This window comes from Drosophila arizonae, chromosome X (assembly GCF_054131065.1).
Source record: "Drosophila arizonae isolate 15081-1271.41 chromosome X, UAZ_ARI_1.0, whole genome shotgun sequence".
NCBI classification, from domain to species: domain Eukaryota; kingdom Metazoa; phylum Arthropoda; class Insecta; order Diptera; family Drosophilidae; genus Drosophila; species Drosophila arizonae.
In genome coordinates, this window is record NC_142927.1 from 13,756,295 (window position 1) to 13,778,970 (window position 22,676).

The 22,676-nt window shown below is 38.5% G+C and overlaps 1 protein-coding gene across 9 annotated transcripts; it reads right to left on the reverse strand.

The window, feature by feature from the left end:
• Positions 1 to 198: 198 nt before the first annotated feature.
• Positions 199 to 22,624, reverse strand: LOC108618204 (uncharacterized). 9 transcript variants are annotated; one of them, XM_089473111.1, is made up of 10 exons: positions 22,468 to 22,624; positions 21,090 to 21,242; positions 6,367 to 7,125; positions 5,807 to 5,926; positions 5,457 to 5,537; positions 3,664 to 3,772; positions 3,343 to 3,602; positions 2,965 to 3,021; positions 1,352 to 1,616; positions 199 to 1,284 (listed from the first exon to the last, which is right to left on the reverse strand). In XM_089473111.1, the coding sequence occupies exons 3-10, from the start codon at positions 6,980 to 6,982 to the stop codon at positions 705 to 707; spliced, it is 2,088 nt and encodes a 695-aa protein (XP_089329237.1). In that variant the 5' UTR covers positions 6,983 to 7,125; positions 21,090 to 21,242; positions 22,468 to 22,624; the 3' UTR covers positions 199 to 704. The 9 variants fall into 9 exon arrangements, with proteins under 9 accessions (XP_089329237.1, XP_089329235.1, XP_089329236.1 ...); XM_089473109.1 differs by having other exon boundaries at positions 21,090 to 21,247; XM_089473110.1 differs by having other exon boundaries at positions 21,090 to 21,370; positions 22,468 to 22,622.
• Between the last annotated feature and the right edge of the window lie 52 nt (positions 22,625 to 22,676).

The window sequence follows — 22,676 nt, forward strand, 5'->3', positions numbered from 1 at the left end:
GCGGCAAATTTGAACTTGCAAGGACCGTAATGCGCTGCGATACTTTAAAAGTTGTATGGCAACTCCAAGTCGATAAATTGGCAATACCTCAACCCATGCACACCAATGCATTTGCGCGGCAAATTTAAAATGGAAACGTCGAAGAAGATCAAGTTATCTGTGAAAAAAAAAAAAAGCCAAGAACAGAGCGAAACAAAATTATTAGTTACTGCCGCAATTCAATGCAGTATTTATTAATTTAAACATATGTATATACATAAATATATATATTTTGATATATACGTCATGTGCCTGTATCATACATATATTGTATGATTGTAAATGATATATATGTATATGTGTGTATATATGTATATGTATGTAGTACAAAAGCATAACAAATAAATAACAAGAAATCATTCAATACATATTACTTGTACATATGCATGTTTATAGGGTATTAGATAAACGCATACATTTTGGTATACTTTTAGGAGCCGCCAGATATAAATCCGGGATCCGCTTTTGGTTAATAACGCACAGGGAACAAAATAAGAACGTTTCGATAAATACATTGCAGGATCTAAGCAAAATTACAAGATAATAAAAAAAAAACCGTACATATATGTATATATACATACATACATATATGCTTATGTATATGTATATGAAATGGTAAAATCATTAGCTGAAGAATCCGCTGAGTTATCGATGGAAAGACACGCTTAGACATTTGTGGGCGCATCCATGCCACAGATGACGGACTTAACCACTGCGGCGGCTGAGAGTGCGGCATAGTTCTGCCATTTGCGCGTGGACATGCCGTCCTTGTAGTCGGATATGCCCTTAATCAGTATGAAGCTCTCTCGGCAATTGCCAATGATGCTGTCCAGCACGCTGCTCATCTCGACATCGGTGGCCAGCAGGCCAAATTTACGTGCAAACTTTGTGCGCAAATCATCATTTCGCACCAGATCCCGGCCAGAGCCGATCGGACCCAGATGCAGGCGCGGCCGTATCACGCCATTGATCTCATCGGCGGCAATCGGATGGGCCACCTCGATAACCTCGTTGTTGCCAATGTTCATAAACAGTTTATCCGTCTTGCCGTCCGGCCGGCCAAAGTCGCTTTCCGTCTTCTGGGCGAGCGATTGCTGGGCATCGAGCAAATATCTCTCCCACGGACGCTTCAGCTCCATGTTGGCCTGCAGACTCTCGGCGATCTGTTGCAGCGAATCGTTGACTGGGAAATATGTCTTCGCATCGTCGCCGGTCTTGTAGACATACACATATGGTTTCTCCTTGCTGCAAATGCCATTGTGAGATGGGGTTAATTATCGATTGACCTGTGCTAGGTGTGGGAGGCACTCACCTGTTGAGTAGCGCACGCTGCTTGTCCACATACGAGATGACGACGTCGCCCAGTCGCACGTGCTTCTTGTAGTCCGTATAGTGGGGCACTCCGCCAGCCACGCCCACAATGAAGACATAGTCAACCTTTTGGAATGTGCCCAGCAGTCTGGTTGTCGTATTGCCTGTCGCCGTCATCGCCTCCCGTGTGCTGCCCGCCGACGGCAGCTTGGTGCTAACTATCCGATGTGCTCCAATGTTGCCCAAGGTATACACATTCGATTCGCCTGCGGAGCAGATGGATTCAGGTAACGATTAGCGGGCATACAAATGTGAAATTTCACTGCGCTAACTTGACAAAACCACATGAATACATATACAGATGTGAGCCACTGTGTGCGACGTGTGCTTGTGTCTGTATGTGTTTATTTGTGTGCGTGTGTGTGTTATTGACTGTGAGTGAAATATCCACTGGGCTGATGAGCCGTTTGGTGTGCACAATGTATTTGGATTGTGGCTCAGGTGCGTGACGACAACAATGAATAGTTAAAACAAAAAACAATAACAAAAACAATAACAAAGCTCGAGCTTTAATGTGTAATCAACCCATGGCCCAACTCTCAGAGCTGAGACCCAAAAAAACAAAAGCACCTTAATGTTAACAACAATAATAATAATAACAAACAAAGTAACAAGCGACTTTGACGACAAATGACAAACAACAACAACAACAACAATCAAAACAAGCTCAAGGCCAAGTTCGCAATTTCTGTTGTTTTTGTTTCGCCATCAAAACATTATTCATAATTTATAGGTTTTATATGGCTGATATATTAGTTGTAAATTAAATGATTTGTATAGCCAATATAGACTGTAGTTAGTATGCTAGATTTAAATGTTATCTATAATATATAATATAATATATGATATAATATAATATCTTATATAGATATTTCTCATTTTTATTTGTATTTTATTTTTGTTTACTATTTTTAATTTTTTCTGTCTATTTAATTTTAATTTCTATTTTACTTTTAATTTTTTATTTTATTTTTTATTTTTTTTTTTATATATAAAATAAATTTTAAGCTTTTTTTAACTTCAAATTATGTATATTTTACTTTTAATTTAATTTATTTTTGATAATTATATTTCATTTTAAATATTTTTCTTCAATTTATTTCGCTTCAGTCATTTTTTAAATTTCAATCAATTTAATTTATACATATTTTTAATTACATTTTCAATTTTATTAATTTTTTTATTTATTATTTTAATTTTTTCTAATTTTGTTTAACAGTTGTTTTTGTTATATTATTATTTTATTTTTATGGCTTTTAATTATTTAAGATATATATATTTTTTGAATTTTTTTTGTAAAGATTTTATATTTAACACTTTGATTAAAATTTAATGTATTATTTTAATTTTTTATGATAAAATATATATTGATTTAATATATATATATATATATATATATAAATTTATGGTCATATGTGTAGATATATATTTCTGAATCTTTGGTTAATTGATATGGTGTGAACTTGACCCTGAACTTAGTTGAATATATAGTATATACATGAATATAGTGGATATTTATATGGTTATGTAAATCTTAGGCGACTGGGTGCTTACCAAATCTGCGTTTCTTATTGGATTTTCTGAGTGAGTTCGTTAGAGTGGGATCGGAATCTGTTATGCACACACACACACACACATACATATTTGGTATACGTATATGCGTATATATATGTTGATTTTGCGTAGTTAATTAATTGATTAATAATTTTGCGGTAGCGGGCGTTTTTTAGGGCGTAGGGAGGGGCAAGCAAACAATTTGGTATATTCAAAATGCATTCAAAATTGCGATGGTCGGTGTACCGTTACGGTTAGAGTACAAGAGAGCAACGAGGGGAAGATATATGAGAGAGAGAGAGAGAGAAAGAGAGAGAAAGAGAATTAACGCATTCCATTGCGGGCACTCTGCACTCTGCGACTTGTGGCGCCACCTACCGACTGTGGTGTAGCGAACAAACGTCTCCTTGTTCTCCAACATGGCGTCCACGGCGAGCTTCTCACAGTATTGGGCCGTTATGATGGCAATCGTTGGCTGCTTGTTGGAGGCTATCGTCGGCATCTGTTTGACCACCTTGATCTCCTTGTCCTCGTGATGGATGCGCGTGTACGCATTGTACTCCATGGACTTGATGAGGCCGCGCTCCTGCAGCGATTGTATGACCAGCAGCACATCCTGCTCACTCCAGCCATAGTCCCTGAAATGGAGAGACTTGATTAAACAGAGAGAGCGAGGGAGAGTGAGAGTGCGCTGCTTACTTGGCCAAATCTTCGGGCGATACGGGATTCGGATAGGCCTGCTCAATCAGCTCCAGCACCTTCTCCTGCGTCAACGGTGGAGATTCAAATTGTGATTCCTCCAGGGAAACTGTCAAGTGAAACGGAGAGAGAGAGAGAAAATGGAGATTGGAGAGTTTTAAAAAGCTTTATTCACACAATAGGCTCTTTTGTGTGGCATTAATGGTTACAATTTCGTTAGGGGCGGACAGGCAGGCAGCCGCTACAGCTTGCAGTGGGCGTGGTTAGGCGTGGGTTAGCACACGACGTTGGAGCGTTAACTTAATTGCAGCCAGCAGACAAATTGGGCACTTGAGTGCCTGAGCACTGAGAGCGAACAGCACGTTCAGGGGGACGGGGGGATGGGGGGCGTGGCGCAGCCACTATTGAAGGCAATGCACCCGAAAAACGGTTGGCAGCAGTTCGAGCGCCATTGGCAAGTGACAATTAGCGCCAAGGGCAATGTACGCAACAACAGTTTAAAAAGCATTGCACATAAAGTGTAAGCAATGCACTCGTATGCAGCTCAACAAAAGTTTGAGCGTCACTGGCAGCTAGCAAAGCCAGAGCCAACCTACACATATGCATACATACGCACAAAAGTTGGAGGAGCACTGCTTGACACACCAAGCTTCGGCAGCTTAATAGTTTTAGTGTCACTGACAAGCAGCAGCGCCAAGAGCAATGTGCAAACGCACGAAAGTTTGAGAAATATTGCAAAGGAAGTGTAATCAATAGTTGCAAGCACAGTTTGAACAACATGCAGCTCAACAAAAGTTTAAGTACTACTGACAAACGACAGAGTGCAGGCAAAACAGTTTGAGGAACATTGCTGTGCAATTTACAGCAAACATTAATAGTTTTAGTGTCACTGGCAAGAGACGAAATTTACGCACAATAATTAGAGAAATATAGCAAACGAGACGTAATGCTAGCAAATACAGTTTGAGCAGCACTATTGTGCAGCCTAATGGTAAACAGCAGTTTGAGGAACATTGACTAGCGACAGTTGGCGCCAAACGCAAAGTGTACGCAGTTTGAGAACGACTGTATGGGATGTTTAAGCGTTGCTTGAGCAGCACAGTTTAAGCAGCATTCTTATGCAGCTCACACCGTAAACAACAGTTTGAGAGTGAGTGACAGCACCAAGGGTAACGTGCAGACACACAACAGTTTGAGGACGACTGTAAGGGGAGCTTTAGCGTGCTTGATCAGCATTCTTGTGCAGCTCACAGCAACGGTAATAGTTTGGTGGCCACTGTAGGGGCAATGTAAGCTCTGCTTGCAAACACAGTTTGAGAGTCAGTTTCGTACAGCTTAACAGGAACTAGACGCATTTATTTATAAATTTTTATTTAGTGTGTGTTTTGTTTTGTTTTTGTACTAAAACTCAGTGCGTTTCATTTTTTTTTTTCGATTTTCGTTTTTACTTTGTCATTGAATAGATTGATGTGTGCGTGCATTAGTAAAACGAACGAACGGGAATAACAGAACAACAACAGCATGAACAATAACAAGAAACAGAACAACAAAACAAAGAACAACAAGAGACTAGAAATTATGATGTACAATGGACATTTGTTTTGTTGTTGTTGTTGTTTTTTTCTTTTTTGGTTTAGTAATTGGTTTTGGTGGCTGGCGAGGATTAGTTGGCATTGAAAGCGGCGGAGCAGAGGCTGCGGCAGCGGCAGCGACAGCGCCTCATTTGCGACGCGCACTCAGCTGCTCGGTGTACATGTCCAGCCAAATGGCCTTCATCAGATTGTCGCCATCACCTGTTTTCTTCTGGGCGAGCAACGCCTCCTCGAACTTGCGATTGCAGTCTCCATAGCAATAGATGATGTAGCCATCGCGCGCTGTGGCCCACACATATAAACCAGAATAGACATGCATACATAAATGTATGTATGTCATATACAGACACCCGATGTCAGAGATAACAGAAAGAGAGAGAGAGAGATAGATAGTGAGCGAGAAAGATTCAAAAGAACCCATAAAAGAGAGAACCAAAAAATAGTAAATGAAACTAAAAGGAGAAAAAGAGAGGGAGAAGGCAGAGAGAGAGAGAGAGAGAGAGAGAGAGAGAGAGAGAGAGATAGAGCCGACAGATTTAGCTAGAACTTACGAGGACGTGACGGCGGCGCCGACGTCTCCTCCAAAATGCGCAGCTCGATCTCAATGGACTGGATCTCGGTGTAGCCATGCTGCAACAGCTTCATGATCTTCTTGATAAAGCCAACATAATCTGAAGGAAATATAGAAATGTACATATTAGCTATATCAAATTATCAATAGATATATAAATATCTATATCATATATCTTATATCTTATAAATTATATATTATATCATATATTTTCTATCTTATATCTTGTATCTTGTATCTTGTATCTTGTATCTTGTATCTTATATCTTATATCTTATATCTTATATCTTATATCTTATATCTTATATCTTATATCTTATATCTTATATCTTATATCTTATATCTTATATCTTATATCTTATATCTTATATCTTATATCTTATATCTTATATCTTATATCTTATATCTTATATCTTATATCTTTTATCTTTTATCTTTCATCTTTCATCTTCAATCTTTTATATCTTATCTCTTGTCTTTCATCTTTTATCTTATATCTCTATCTCTATCTCTATCAATATACATAGATCTCTGTCTCACCTCTGGGAAAGTCCTGCGGACTGACTAGCTCCTTGAAGAAGTCCTGGGCAATGTGCGCCTGCTTCTCGTCGTTGGTCAGCCAGTCCCGGAACCAGAAGCGCAACGTGCGCGACTCCTGCGAGTGCTTGCCCGTGTTGGCGCTGACCAGAAAGACACGAAACTCCAGGGAGAGGGCGGCCGGCTTGCTGGCGCTCTTCTGGCCGGCCACCGTGTCCTTGTTGATGATGATGCCTGTGTGATCGCCGCCGGCGACATGGACGCGATCATTGATCTCATCCACCAGCTTGCGTTCGATCAATATAACGGTACTGTTGGCGGTCTTGCCACGTGGCGTCATCACGACGTGCTCAATGCGCGGCGGCGTCTGACTCCGGCGGGCAGCGTTGCTGTTCTGAGCGCCGATTTGATTTTGTTGGCTCCAATCGCCTGTCGCTGCGACAATTTTATTGCTGTTGTAACTGTTGTTGTAGTCGCCATTGTTATTGTTGCCATTGCCGTTGCCGTTGCCGTTACTGTTGCCATTTGGTAGCGTTCCATTGCCGTTCGGCTGCGATTTGGTTGGCTTGGGCGGCGGCGGCGGCGGCGCCATCTGTGTCTGACTTCTGCGACCTGACATATTTCCCGATGCGCCCAGCGATAGCTCTAGTTATTCTTATTGGATTTTCTACTTCTTTCACTGTTGCCGTTGCTGTTGTTGCTGCTGTTGTTGCTGCTGCTGATGGGTATTCGGCGCGGCCTTGAGGAAGCCCAGCGTGTTGCCTGAAAAGTACGAAAGTGGGAAAGTTTGTGTAAGTAAGCGTAGCCTATATGTATTTTTAGACGGAAGTATTTGTGCGCTCGCATTTGTATTTCACATTTCCATATCCGATTCTCCTGTTTCTTTGTCCGTCCGTCTATCTGTCCGCCTGTCTGTCTGTCTGTCTGTCTGCCTGGCGTTGGCAACGCGCCAAACAAATTTGGAATTCATACAATAATTGGTGTCATAAATTTCGTGCCCACCTTACACACCCCCCACCTCGTACCCCGTACCCCTACCTCAGCAGAGTGCAACCACCACCACCACCTGGCCAGGCTAGCGACCCAGTGACTTGCTTCTTGCCCAAAAAACAAACAAGCGAACAAAAATAAACCCAAAAACAGAAACCAAGAAAATCAATAAGAGTTTTGTTACGCCAAGTGCATAAGTGAGCCCAAGACACACCAACAACCCCGCCGGCAAAGGCGCAAAGGGGGCGCTAAGCTGGGGCACCCCTAAAACGCTTTGCCAGCAATTAAAGACAGAGTCCGCATCCCGCCCGTACGTCCGTCCGGCCAAATGTCACCAAAAGTTTTTTGAACCCGTTAGCCGGGCCACACACAAATGGGGTTGGATTGTTGTGGCTGGAGGGGGGGAAGGCGACGTGGGACTTTGTCCGGGCGTATGATTCGTGCCAACAGAAATTTGCATAAGGTAAACAACAGTTGCTTGCTGCAAAGCTACGGAAAGAGAACGTGACGGAACGGCACGGGGCGGGACGGGACGGGGTGAAACGTGAAGGTCTATTGCGCACAACGCCAAAGTCAACTCAAAAGCCAAAGGCGAATGAACCAAAAAAAAGTCCATTTAGAAGACAGTCGGAATAAAATATTTACAAACAAGGAAGCAGCACAGATGCGAGCTGTAGTATATGAAGAATATGCACTAAGTATCCTTTAATTATGTTTTATGTAATGGGTTTATCTATTCTATCTCAGCATATGTGACCGATAGAGTCTACAGATTCTTCGATAAATTTTATGGAACAGCAACAAATCTAGGATGAGACGAAGAATACTCAAACAGTTGTCAAACAACAAATTTGATTGAGCTGTGATTACTGCGAATAAATGAGTGAAGCTTTGTAGTAAAAATAATAATAATAATAATAATAATAATAATAATAATAATAATAATAATAATAATAATAATAATAATAATAATAATAATAATAATAATAAAATATATGTGTAATAAAAATTGAATGTGCGTAACGCAATGCGCAAAACTTGTTGAACACACCTTGCTAGTATTCCTAGACAATCTGAACAGACAATTAGCTGTTTCTCCATAATCTAGTCACTCACTTAAAATCATTTCTCATACAAAGGAAAGCTATCTGCAGAATCGATATGCGATACTCGACAATATATATATATCTACACATACATAGACATCGATATCACATTTACATATCATATGGCTTTTCCACAAAGTATCTTCAAAGCCACATGTCTGCAGAGATAGAAGCGAGCAGAAGTTAGGTAGCTCTCTATATATAATATAAATACATACAAATATAATATATGTATATATAGAGAGAGAGTGGCTGACTTCTCTCCAATATTTATTTCATATATAGAGAGAGTATTTAAAGAGCTCTTATCTATACCAAACAGTTAGTTCATTTTGAAACGGGCTGATCCCTTTGGTCATTATCCCTGGCTCGCCTGGGACATGAGCTGCATTATGATCATCTTCGTCATCATCATCATCATCATCATCATCGTCATTGACATAATGAACACTCGTCGCAGCCCACTTAATTAGATTAAAGAGCATCTCCCCTGGCGCAGCTGCTGATGTCGAAGAGCGACCCAAATGGCAGGAGGCGGGCGCCGAGGGGCAAGGGGCGCGTGTAAAGGGTGCACACTCGAATTTCATGGCCGGAAATAATTTGCCGTCTGCAATTTCAATTTAACCAGCAGCAGAAGAAGACGACAGCAAATGCTGTGCACACAGTTTGACAGACACTGCCAATGGGCATTCCATGCCAAGTTGAGTCAAGCCAACCCAAGCCAAGCCAAGCCAAGCCCTCGGCATAGCCCAGCCAAGGCAGCACCCCGCTGGCCCAACCTCTGCAGTGAATGCATTTCTCAACTTCCGTTCGCGCATTTTGTAATCTATACAAGCAGAAGATGTTGCCGCAGAGACAACAGACAGACAGACAACAGGCAACAGCAAAACTGAAGCATTTAAGGTAAAAGCAACACACATTCCATCAGCTATGCATATAGCGCGCCGATCTTATGAGGCGTTGGCGACGTCTATCCAAATGAAATTGAAATTCCAATGCCAACTGCCTGGCGAAGCGTAACGCCAGCATTTTATTAGGGCTAGGGCATGGCACAAGAGAGGGAGCGAGAGAGAGGAGAGGGGGGGGGGTTTATAATGAAGAAAGGAGTTATGGGTGAGCGCATTGCCGCTTGTTAGAGTCACGTGTGCTGGCTTCCTAACCGACGACCCATTACATGTCATATTTGGAGCGGGGCGTGGCGCGGCCTGGCTTGAGGGAGTGAGAGTTACATTTCCGTTATACTCAAAGCAAAAAGTTATGCAGGCTAAGCAGCACAGATGATGCATAGAGTAGGGTATTCGAAAGGGTCCAAACGACATTGACATACGAGAGGGTTGCACATTTATGGTCTATATACGATATTTCAGTATAGTAGAGCATAGTAATATATTCTCTTTATAGGTATATCGTAATAGTTTTTGATAAAGGGAAAGAAAAGTTTAAAGTAACCAAAAGTAATTGGAATTTGGCTTACCATAAGACTAAAAGCAAATAATAAAAGTAAGGCTAATGATAATCATTAAAATCATAGTGATTATAATGTTGTAATAATGAAAAATTAATAATGATAATGATAATCAATGACAATGGCAACGACAATCACAATGACAATGACAATAAAAGTAACAATAACAATAACCATAACAATAACAATGACAATGACAATGACAATAAAAATAGCAATAACAATAACAATGACAATGACAATGAAATGACAATAAGAATGACAATGACAATGACAATAAAAATAACAATAACAATAACAATGACAATAGCAATGACAATAACAATGACAATGACAATGAGAATGACAATGACATTGACAATGCCAATGATAATAATAATAACATATTAATGATAATGATAATGACAATCGAATTTGTTGTCCCAACTTTATATTTAGTGCTGTGAAGTACTAATTAATAATAACACTAATAACATTGGGAATGATAATATATAATAATGATAATGATAGCATCATACATTAATACTAGAAAACTTTTAATATAGTAAATAATTGCTATTTGCACGGTATAACGATATCGAGTCAACAATCGCCAGTTACCGCCACGCGTTTAGCCCACATAGCAGCAGCAGCAGAGGCAGAGGCAGAGGCAGAGGCATGAGCAGCCCCCATGCAAGCGACACATGCAACAATTCGCTGCGGGCTGCTCGAGTGGGCGCTATTTGCCAAAGTCACTGCGAAAATCAAAACTAAAACCGAAACAACCGCAACACCCACTCAACGACTCAAGCGAAGGGGCAAACACTAGAGAGAGAAAGAGCGAAAGAGAGAGAGAGAGAGAGAGAGTGGTGCAGACGCCTATTTATTGCGGTTTCCTGTTGCTTGTGGGCGCCGATCTGGCCTAGAGCTAAAGGCCAAAACGAAAGGCGAATCGTTGAACTTATGGAGATGAAAAATAGGCATTGAAATGTTATCGATAACTAACAATTTTGCATATTTAAATTGCTATCGATCTGATGATTTAGAGATGAAAGTTCGAGTTTAAGTTTTAACTGAATTTTATTACTATATTATAAATTTATATAAACTGATCTACATTATTTTATAGTTTAGTATTATCGATAACTTGTTAAGGACTTCTAGTAGACAAATTAGTATCTAATTATATTCTGATTACTATGGAATAATAGTTCTCCAGATATAGATAGTCTAATAGCGAATGTAAGTTATCGATAACTGGTTAATACCAATGTAAATTCCACAAACTTTGCGATCGATAAAATGAGTAAACAATATCGAAATTTATATACTACAATATAAAGAATACTATTTTATTGATAATTAGCTTAAATTACTCTCGATAGCATGAAAATGGCTATATGAATTCTACGTAGGCATGTTATCGATAATATGGCTATCGATAACTAGTACTATGCGCTCTTTAAAATTGATTGCTAATTCCAAATCAGTTTGACTAAAGTGAAACCCACTTCATTTCTGTCAGTGTACTCTTGAGCCTTCTCTCAATTGATTCGACATCGAAGGAATGTGAAATGGCAGTTAAACTGAAGAACATTTACATTCGTTTAATGCTGCTTGCGCTATCAAAAATGTTTATAAACAAACAAATAAAGTTTCGTATGTATGACGAACATACATACATACATACATATATATATATGTACATATATATATATATATGTATATATATATAAATAATATCTATATATAATGGCTAGAAAAGAGGCCACACTCACTTGCTCAATCGGCTAGCCAGATGGCGGCTGGTTTGCCCATAGCAAGTGCTTACTGTAGCTGTTGCTGACCGACCGACCACCCACATTATGTGCGCTGGCCCCCAATGATCTCGCTGGCGTCTTCCTGTGCCACGAAAGGGGGCGCTCGACTCTTATCGCTCTTGTTTTGTTTTTGCTAGTCTACAACAACAACAACAACAGCTAGCAACGACATCAGCTAGCAACAACAATAGCCAGCCACTGTTAATTACCCATAAAAAGTTCAATCGAGCTCAACGCCTGGCCCCACATACGTGACTCATTAGCCTTCAATACCAACTATGATTACAGTGTAAGTGAACTACAATATATATATATATCGGATATACTTATACACACTATATATATTTATCACATCTATGGCCAGAAATCGTCTAGAAATATTTAAATTCATGTCACGTTCGCCTCGTTCTCTAATTACACTAAACAAATTAACTCAAATAATGCTGCAATTAGCTGGCTTTACCCAATACTAAACATTTTAATGTTGGTTCAGGGAGAGTCAAGAAAGAGAGCATATAGCTTGTTGGCTAAGACTTGAAAATGCACATATAAAAGGTGATTTGTCTTGTGAGTTATATACTGTAGGGTCCGGTTATACCATCCGGAAGACGCTATAACCATATAAGCTTACTCATAAAAGTTTGCTTTGGGACCAAAATTTTCCTCGCAATAACCGTAGAGACGCTATAACCGGATTCTACTGTATTTGTCTATGTGTATATTATATTTATTATTGTCATATCAATATATATATTTATATATATATCTTATACTTTTAAACGATATTTTTATATTGGAATACCTATTAATAGGGATAGCAACATTAATACCAATTTCTCTACATATCAATATCATTATTAATATCTATTTCCCTAGACGTACATCCGCTCAAGTTTGCCTATAAGTTCTCCCTCCTGATCCGCAGTTATTTCTACAAGCAGTTTTTACTAAATTTAGTCGCTCTTGGCGGGTATCATGCAGTCGGGTTGGCGCATCAGGGCCAAGTTCTTAAGTGTTTTCTTATTTTGTTTTAGTATTTTGCGGCGCAGCCTGGGAAAGATTCGTATTAACTTTCAAGTTCAGTCTCTGAAGGTCGGCCTCAACGCGCAAACCTTTGTTTTATTATATATCAAATTAAAAAGTTATACATAAAACACGTTACAGTAGTCATTCGTTAAAAGGTTCAGCAAGAACCTTCAAACAAAAACTTGAATTTCCTATACATAGTAGAGACATGTTTTGAATACTTTACAGTCTAAGTATTATCTAAGAGCAAAACTCGTATAACTATAAATAGATATATGTAGCTATATATATATATACAAATTAGTGAAGACAGACTACATATTACATCTAATTTATGCATATAAAGTCTTGCTTCTTAAACTTGTACAAAATTCTTGCTGTTTTTTTTTTTTTTTTTTTTCTTTTTAGTTATCTCGAGCCAACCCATATAAAACCGTTTTTTATGACGGGATATAGCAACGTTCATTGCCAGATAAAGCATTTCAATATGCTAACTAATGCTAATTGCTTCTACATAAATTCAAGTTCTGAGCTTCAATTCGCACTGTCGATGACTCATTTGAAAGGAAGACTGTGCTTCCAGTTTGTTAGATATTCATTTGAGCTGCTTAGACTGATGCAAATGCAAATTGCAAACAAATCTTAAGCTGATTTATCGTAAGTGTCTCACTGCTCGAAGTCATCAGAGCAATTGCCGACTGCTTAATACTCAGCAAAAATAAATTGAAGTATTCACTAATCATGTTTATAGAGATGAGCAAGTGATTGAGTGATCTGATGACAAAGTGCTCAAGTGAGCAATAAAGTGATCTAGTAAAGGAATTATCAAGTCAGCAAGTGATCAAAGCAAGTGATCGACTGATTAAGCGATAGACTGACAAGTCAGAGATGAGTGATCCGATTGCCAAACTTGATCAATTCAACTCTAAAACGACTTCATCATCTTAGCTTTGATGTGATAAATATTTCTCTCTTCAATCGAGCAACAAATAGGTCTAGTGAACAAATGATGAGATCAACTTATCAAGTCAGATCCAATTGACAAACTTGATCTATCTAGCTTGGTTAGATAAATCTCTCTCTAGTGAAAAAGTAGTCAACTGATCCAGTCAGAGGTCTATTGTATCTAATTGCCAAACTTGATCACTCTAGCGGTAAGACCGTGGGACAAGCTCTTTCAATGATTAAAAAAAAACTCTCTGTCTCTATCTCTCTGTTCTCCACTTCTCTCTGTCTCTCCCTCTCTAATGAAAAAGTGATCTGGTGATCGAGTGTTTAATAGATCTAGTGAGTAAATGTTAAAGTCAACAAGCGATCAAGTGATCAATTAAACAAGAGATCAAATGATCCTATACCAAATCAACCTATCCCTTGATTTATGTAGAGAACCAGCATGCCCTTTCTCACATCATGAGCGAGCACAACAAACAAGTCGAGCTGTACGTATTCACATTTGCAACTCGTTTCGCTGATAAACAAATTCTAAGCGAAAACATTTTAGGCAATTTTTAAAAAGCAAAGCACGAAGCGAGCACTGCGAGTGATCAAATATGAGCAAGAGCTGAGAGCTGAGAGCTGAGCCTCAATTTAATTTGAGTGACGCTATCGTCATCATCCGCACCGGCATCATTGTCATCGATCCAATGCGGTCAGCTGTTTAGTCTTGAATCTGAGTGTATTCTATTGATGGACGGCTAACTAAAAGGCAACGATGCTCGTGACGAAAATGGAATGGAAAAAGAGCCTAGAATAACGATGTGGCAAAACTATTCGCATTTGCATATCGCACGTTACGTGGCGCCCCCAACGTCAAATGATTCAATTAACCGAACATGAATACATGCGCCCTGATTCATGAATACCTCATTTCGATGCCCTCTGCTTGCGTCGCTGCCTCTATTCAAAATTCAATTGCGATTCGCAGTCAAGAGTTCACGGGCAATTTGGCAAAAACAAAGGTCGCCCCTGATGGCCTTCTTCTTCTTCTACTTTATCGCCAGGCCACGAATCAGTCAAATGCAAACTATAATAAATTGATATAATTTACTTTCGAGCCAAAGTACAATTCTCAATTGTGCATATGCACTGCGCAAAACCAAAAACGATATGAGTAATTCGTATATAAATAAAATCAGAAGTTTCTAGTAAAATCTATTTCATATAAGTAAAACTTCCCGTCTTTAGGATTATTAACATTTACGATAATCACTATGCGAAGATCTCTTTGTATCCATACCAGACTACATTTCTTGCCCATTTACGATATTCAATACGAATAGGTAATTCTTTATTATAGTGCAGTTTCGAACAGTCTTATACGATATACGATATTCCGCATGTGAAAGCTACTTGAGATTGCCTTGCTTGCCCATTTAAGGTATTCAATAGGTCTAGATCATACTGTATCTTAATGCAGTTTCAGATTGTCATTGTTGCCCATTGACGATATTAAATACGTGACGGTCTTATTGTGGAGTGCTGTATGTTTCATACAACCTCTCTTGCCCGTTTGCGATATTCAATACGTTTCATTCTCTATCTTTATAAAGTTTCAGACTGTAGATTTTGCCCATTTACGATATTTATTATATGACGATCTTTCTGTTGCCTAATGCAGTCTTTCATTATTTATGTTGCCCATTTATAATATTTGCATATGTTAAGATATTTCCATAGTATCGAGAGCTTTTACAATATTTGTAATATGTGAATATGGTTTCGTATCGTCATCCTTGAAGCATTACAAATAATTTACGATATTCAATGTATGAGGCTCTTTCTTATTGTTAGTTGACATGATCCATTTACGATATTCAATTTGAGATAATTATGGTTACATTTAATTTACTTTGTATGAGCTTTTGCACACTGTTTCATCTTCTTACTCATTTACGATATTCCATTTATAAAGATCTCCGCATTCTCGTATGGAGCCATTTCGTACTTGTAAAGCATTTACGATATTCCAATATATTATTAATTACATATCAGATCTCTTGGTCGACAGTCTGTCTAGAGATAAGTCCAATAAATTCTTGCGCAAATGCCAGAAAATGTGCCAAATAGACAAGCTGTTTAGATAGTGAAGCGTTTCTAGATATATACGATATATATCTATATGTTTATATATGCATATACATATATATACATTTCTTTCGTCAGACACCTCCAAATTACAGTTTCCGTTGCGTTAGATACATTTGTTGTTATTTTTTGCTACGCCAAATTGACTCGATTGAGTTGGAAACGCAGCGCAGATGGAACTCGATGGGGATATATGTATTATTATTATTTTTTTTTTTTTCTACTTCTTGATACTATTTCGCTTTAGTTATAAATTTGAGGCCCAAAGCCAAATAAATACTTGACACAAAACGAGTTGAGTGGGCGGCCGATCAGATGCGATCCAGATGATGATGATGATGATGATAATGTTGCTGACGATGATGATGATTAACATGGAGAACATTATAATTTGCTGTTCTGGACAAAAGATAGCACAGATTGCGTATTGTGTTTGGCTCTTGAATTCGACTAGTTGGAGTCTTTCGTCACGAAATGCTTGGCGAATGCGTCATCGGCACAGATGGCCAGCGGATCAATAAAAACTGCGTTAAATGCAATTATCGACGTCCCCCAAGACCCGCTGCTCCCTCGCACTACCCCAAACCAGTTAACACTTTTCTCTCGTTGCCCACATATAATGCAAAGAAATTTGACACACATTGCGTGGGCCGCACTTAAAAGCTAATTGCACAAAGACCGCCCCACAAACTACCCGCCCTTAAGCAACCGCCCTCTGCACACCATGGCATGGCCATGAGTGATAGTCGACCAATGCATGCCCTAACTTTTGGTTAAGTCAGATAAAAGGCAGAGAATGAGAGCGAGAAAGAGTAAGAGATAGATATTATGAGAGAGTGAGAGAGAGAGAGAGAGAGAGAGAGAAAGAGAGAAAGAGAGCAAGTCTAAAGCAGTTTTGTTTTCCACTCAATTTTCACGCTTCAAGGTGGATTTCATTTTATATAAACTGAGTGTAAAACAAATTTGATTTCTATATAAATAAGTTAGATCATACTGAGAATAGAACTTATCTACCTGACTCTAAATTTTACAGCCCTGGGCAAAGCAAGGTTTTTGGATGATATCAGTTGCTAATATAAAGGAATTCATTCACCTCAAGAGCTATATATATCATACATAGTATTATGTATACATATATATTTATAGCTACATAACATTTATCTAATCTCTTGAATATATTTGACAAATTTACGAGCAATCCATGAGCCAATGTGAAGTTCTGTAATGCCGATATTTGTACAATTTGCACTTTGGCAAATGTTTAGGGTATTTTTAGAGCGAGCGAAGCTTTCGGCTTTGGCCCGCCCCTCAGAATGTCTTGGAAGTCAGCCGACAGCTCCACTCACACCCAGACCTAGGCCAGTCATAGGCCTGCAGTACTTGGGTTGATGGGCTTCGTGCATGCGATGCGCGATGCGCGATGCGCGATGCGTTTGTATGCCGCTGCACGACAATGTGAAGAGAGTATATTGGTTCTGTGAGCAAACATTGAGGTTTACGATATTAGGTTAATAGGTTTTTACTAGAGTTTAGTTAGAAACTCTGTATAGCGATATCAAGGGCAAATAGCAAAGGCTTTTAGAGACGGTTAGATCTATAAATTCAGAGAGTGGCACATCTTGAGCGGGCATTAGACAGTCGCTAAGGCCTGGCTGCAATGCTTTATTACTTGTTTCCCACTGTTGGGGCTCTGGTGCATAAATCAAGACGTTAAGACGTTGTGGCAGACGGTCGAGCTGACAGTTTTATGACCACAACAAACTGGGCCACAATGCCGGCCAGGGCAGCCTAGCAACCAGCCAAGCAATCCACCCCGTTGGGGCGAGCTAATAGGGGATTTTTATTTTGTTGAATTGGATATGACTTTCCCTTTCGGATTTCCAGCTAACTGCATTGCGGGGGGCGAGTGCTTGAGTGGGCGGGTCATGCGATGACCCAGTTAATTATGAATTGGCCGCCAATTTCGTATCGTTGAGTTTGTAATGCTTTTTAGCCCTGTTATTGGCCAATAATGAATCAATCCAATTTTCTAGACAGTCCTATTAATGTCTATTTATGGCTGCTCGAAACTTGACTCTACGAATTCATAGAGCTTGACAAAAAAGAAAAAAGGAAGAGACGATAAAGTTAAAGTCGAGTTTTGGTTAGAGCTTCCGCTCTTTCCTAAAGCAATAATTTAATTCAAATGCCGCAACAACTTTCGAAGCACTTTACCCTGTTCCAGTTCCAGTTCCAGTTCCAGTTGCAGTTCCAGTTCCCCGGTTCACCAGACGCTGAGCCGGTGGCCCCTTTGTGCCGCTAATCTCAAATTGCATTTGATTGTCGCCACGCAAATGAGGTTACAGACACACACACACACACACACTATATATATATTCCATATCAATTTACAGTAATTGTGGCTCACGCATGCCCTCCCGACCCATACAGCATGTAGAAAAAAAAGCACGTAGAAAACTTTAGCCAGAGCTAAAAATAGACATAAAACTGCGAGTAGAGTCCCAACGACTGCATAATACTCGTTCAGCTCTTCAGAGACTAACTAAATGGAATCGATTTGCAAAGTCGAATTTATTTAATATATTAAACTGACATATATATATATATATATATATATATAAAAACTATATTTATTTATAATAATATTTAAAATCGTATTGAACGATATTTTAGAAGCAAATTATACGAATATACTCGTATTCTCATCAAGAACGAGCATCTCAAGAATCAAAACCGAAAGAGCCCAAAACTAAACAGTTGAAATTATTTTTAAAAGCCAAAGGCAACGCAATTGGCCAATTGGCCAAGTTGAATGAACCGCAGATGGCCCAAAACAAAAACAAAACATAAAAAGAAAAAAAAAAAATGAAATGAAATGAAATGTGTTTCAAAATATACGTCTAAAGGTGTGGACGAAAAATCATATGTGAAAAAAAGGAAAACAATGTCTAAGTACCAAATCTAAGAGAATATTTGTAAACTACTCAAGTGTAAATGAATAAGAAAATATATAAAAATAAATATATATAGAAATATACATATATTTAAAATAAATCGATTTATATATAAGTAACCACACTGTACAGTAAAAACTTGTCAGCTGAAATGAATTTGATTGAATCAATCCGTCAACTCGCATTGCTCGAGTTGTCTCTGAGATCCATTTCACATATTTTATCTATTTCTTTTTATTAGTTTTTTAGATTTGCCATCACTTTCCTTTTACCTGACTTGAGTTTCTTCTCTGCTCTTTCCATTCAATTTGCTTCTTTCATTTCAATCGAAGTCACCTTTCGCTTCTCCAGCAATTTGTCAACTTCACATTAGATTCATAAAAAATCAGAATCCAAAAATTTGTATCATTTTTATTTCTATTTATATCAATAGAGATTTTAAGTTTCATAAGTTTATATATATATATGTATATGTATGTAATTCTTATTTAATTCTCTTTCAGATATTTCTATTATTTCGAGTATTCGGCGTATGTATAATATATGTATATACATATGTATATATACATCTGTTCAGCGTTAATGGATCAATATTTCAGCTATAAATCGCAATTCGTGTTAAACAAGCAAAATTTAATTTATGCTTTACTTTCGCTCTTCTTCTGCCTCTCTCCTAGTTTTGCGCAAATTTCTCGTTTAAATTGTTCACAAAATGAGATCATTTTCTCGCCTGTTCGCTCCATGAGAATAAAACAAGTAAGAACGTTGCAGTCGGGCGTAACCGACTGCGGAATACTCATTCACATCCCATCAACAATTTAGTAGTTAAGTTTCGTTCTAACACTGTAGAATATACAGGTTTTTCCGATTTGCCACGCCCCAACTGGGCGTAGACACCTCATTTTTGGTCAGTTTTTAGAAAGAGATAACGTTACCCTAACTGCAAAGTTTGAATGCTTACCCTAAAAAAATGTGAAAATTACAGGGTATTTTTCGATATGCCACGCCCCTAAAGAGGCGTAAAAATTATTTTTGGGGAATCGATAGAGGAGGCTACCAGTAACTCAACTATCCAAATTTGAAGCTTCTAGCTATTATACTTTAGGAGATATAAACTTTTGCGGTTTGCCACGCCCCCTGTGGGCGGACATATATCCGACAAAACTTTTTGGTCTTGGGTGATCAGTCCGAGTATATATACAAAATTTGAGGTCTCTGCCATCAATAGTGTCCAAAATATAGGAGAATTTAAAAAATCACTATATCTTCAGGTCCGATTTGCCACGCCCCCAACGGGCGTAGACTTATAATTTATCTTCAGACTTTATAGAATCATACCATTAGCTGACGTGCAAAATTTCAGCATTCTAGGTTTACAACTTTAGGAGATACAGTTTTATCCGATTTGCCACGCCCCCAATGGGCGTAGATATATCCGCCATAGCTCGTGATCTTGGGTGGTCAACGCGGACCTACATACCAAGTTTCAGCTTTCTAGCTCTTCAACAAACATGATTTCTGGTATATCGGAAAATGCATTTTCCGATTTGCCACGCCCCTAGTGGGCGGATCGGGAAAATTTTAACACTTTATAAATCGGAGATATACACGAGTATGTGTTCCAAATTTCAAGTCTCTAGCTTTAATAGCGCCGAAATAGATTGCGTTCATACGGACAGACGGACAGACGGACAGACGGACGGACAGCAAGACGGACATTGCACAAAACCAATATACTGATTCACTTTCGTGAATGAGTATAAAAAAACCAGACCTTGTTCAAAATTTTAAATGCAGGTCAAAATTTGTATACAAACTAATGCCCGCATATATGCATACTTTAAAAATTACTCACAAATATATATAGATTCATAAACATATAAACATATTCGATTCGTAGCGTTGTCGTTTTTGCATTTGCATTTCCGTTCAGAATTTACTTTAGACGAGGCGTTTTAAAACGCTAGCGTTTTTTGCCGCCTTACATTTTAGCGAAAGTGCGAAGCTTAAAAGTAGATTTCGTATGATCTATAATATATTTTATGTACATACACATACACATCTTAGATATACATACATATCTCGTATATACCGCATTTGCCTGGCACGACTTTAGACGCGCGCGTTTTCTGCGCGTTTTTAGCCGCTTAGCTCAATGCAAAAAATTTTACTATTACTTCAAGTGAAAGTTCAGTCGATTGTGGGTGATGTCCAACCTACCTCACCGCACCAACAACCCATCCAACCCACCAGCTTGACACTCAAGAGTAAAAATAAAAAGTATAGCCCACTTTACACTCACCTGTTGCTGCTGCTGCTGCTGCTAATTGTTGTTCTTTTTTGTAGTTTTATTTTTTATTAATATATTTTTTTTTCAACCGGTTGTAATATGTTGTTGTTTTTCTTGGTTGGAACTTGTTCAATTTGGTTTTGTTTTTCACGTTTTTCTACGTCTCTGCGCTTCAAATATGAATCGAAAATAAACCAAGTTTATTAGTTGCTCTCAAACTGTGACTATCAATGGCTCGCCAACTGTGAAAGCTGTGAGCATACACAGGTTACACAGTGCTAGTTACTCTAGAACTGTAAGCAGCAATGACTTAAAAACTGTAAACGTTAATGTCTTCAAGGCTTTCAAACCCCCAAACAAACAAAAAACAAACAAACAAATATTGCAATGCAATGGCATGCTCCATATTGCTATGTAAACACAGGGTATACGGTATGCCACAAATGGGCAGATAAAATGCTCGTGTGTGTGTGTGTGTGTGTGTGTGTGTGTGTGTATCTACATATTTGTGTATCTTATCTAATCGTGTGCCTTGAGCAATTTCTCATTATCAACTGATAAGAACGACGGCTGTGCCTCAAAATCGATCGCTGTGGTTACAAATTGTTGCTCTTCTTCTTCTTCTTCTACGACCACTAGTTGTTGCTGTCATTGTTGCTTTGTTGTTATTGTTTGTTAATATGCCGGAAACATCGTTTGTAACTTTAGTCATCAGCAATTCTGAGCCGTATTCAGAATTTAGCCAATGAGCTCATGACAAAATGTTTCACTCAGATGACGTCATGGCCAACAGCATTGAACTTGATCGAGAATTTTATATGGGAGAAAAAACAAAAACAAAAAACTAATTGAGAGTTCGTGAGGTCTGATGCAGAGAGAGAGAGAGAGCGAAATATTAGAAGAGATGATTCATAAAATATATAATGAATACGAAGTGACGTCAACAAATAGTTACTAACAAAAATAATAATAATTGAATTACACTTGAATTGTTTATGTATTTTGTTAAAAAAAAATATATTTAAAAAAAAAAAAAAAAAAAAAAAAAAACAATAAACTGCTAAAAGTCACAGATCAAAAACCAGCTAAACGAGCAGCTGGTTTACCTTCAGAGATCGCTATTCAAATTGGAACAATTGTTGAGTGCACGGACACACACACACACACACACACAGAAATATATAGCCAAAAGAGACATGGATATAGACAAGTACACTTGGAAAAATTGCACTAAAACAAAAAAACAAAAAAAAAAACACACAACAAAAACAACAAGTATATAAACAGCACGCACACACGATTCTTGTCTCATCTCCCTCTGCTGTTGTGTGTGTGTGTGTTGAGTATTAAATTACGCATGCATGCGCGTCTATTTTTAATAAATTTTTACCGTTGTTTACGTCCTGTTGCGCGCGTCGCTTACAATGTAAATACACGGAGTACGCGCGTAAAATGCCGGCTGCGAGTCGTATCCAAAACAAAAGCTCGCGCAACGCACACCACGACCGTTCCGTTCAATGAATTAATTTCAACTGAATTGTCGTTGCCATTATCGGACGAGCCATTGTATCGATAGACATAAGGTAACACATCGAGTAA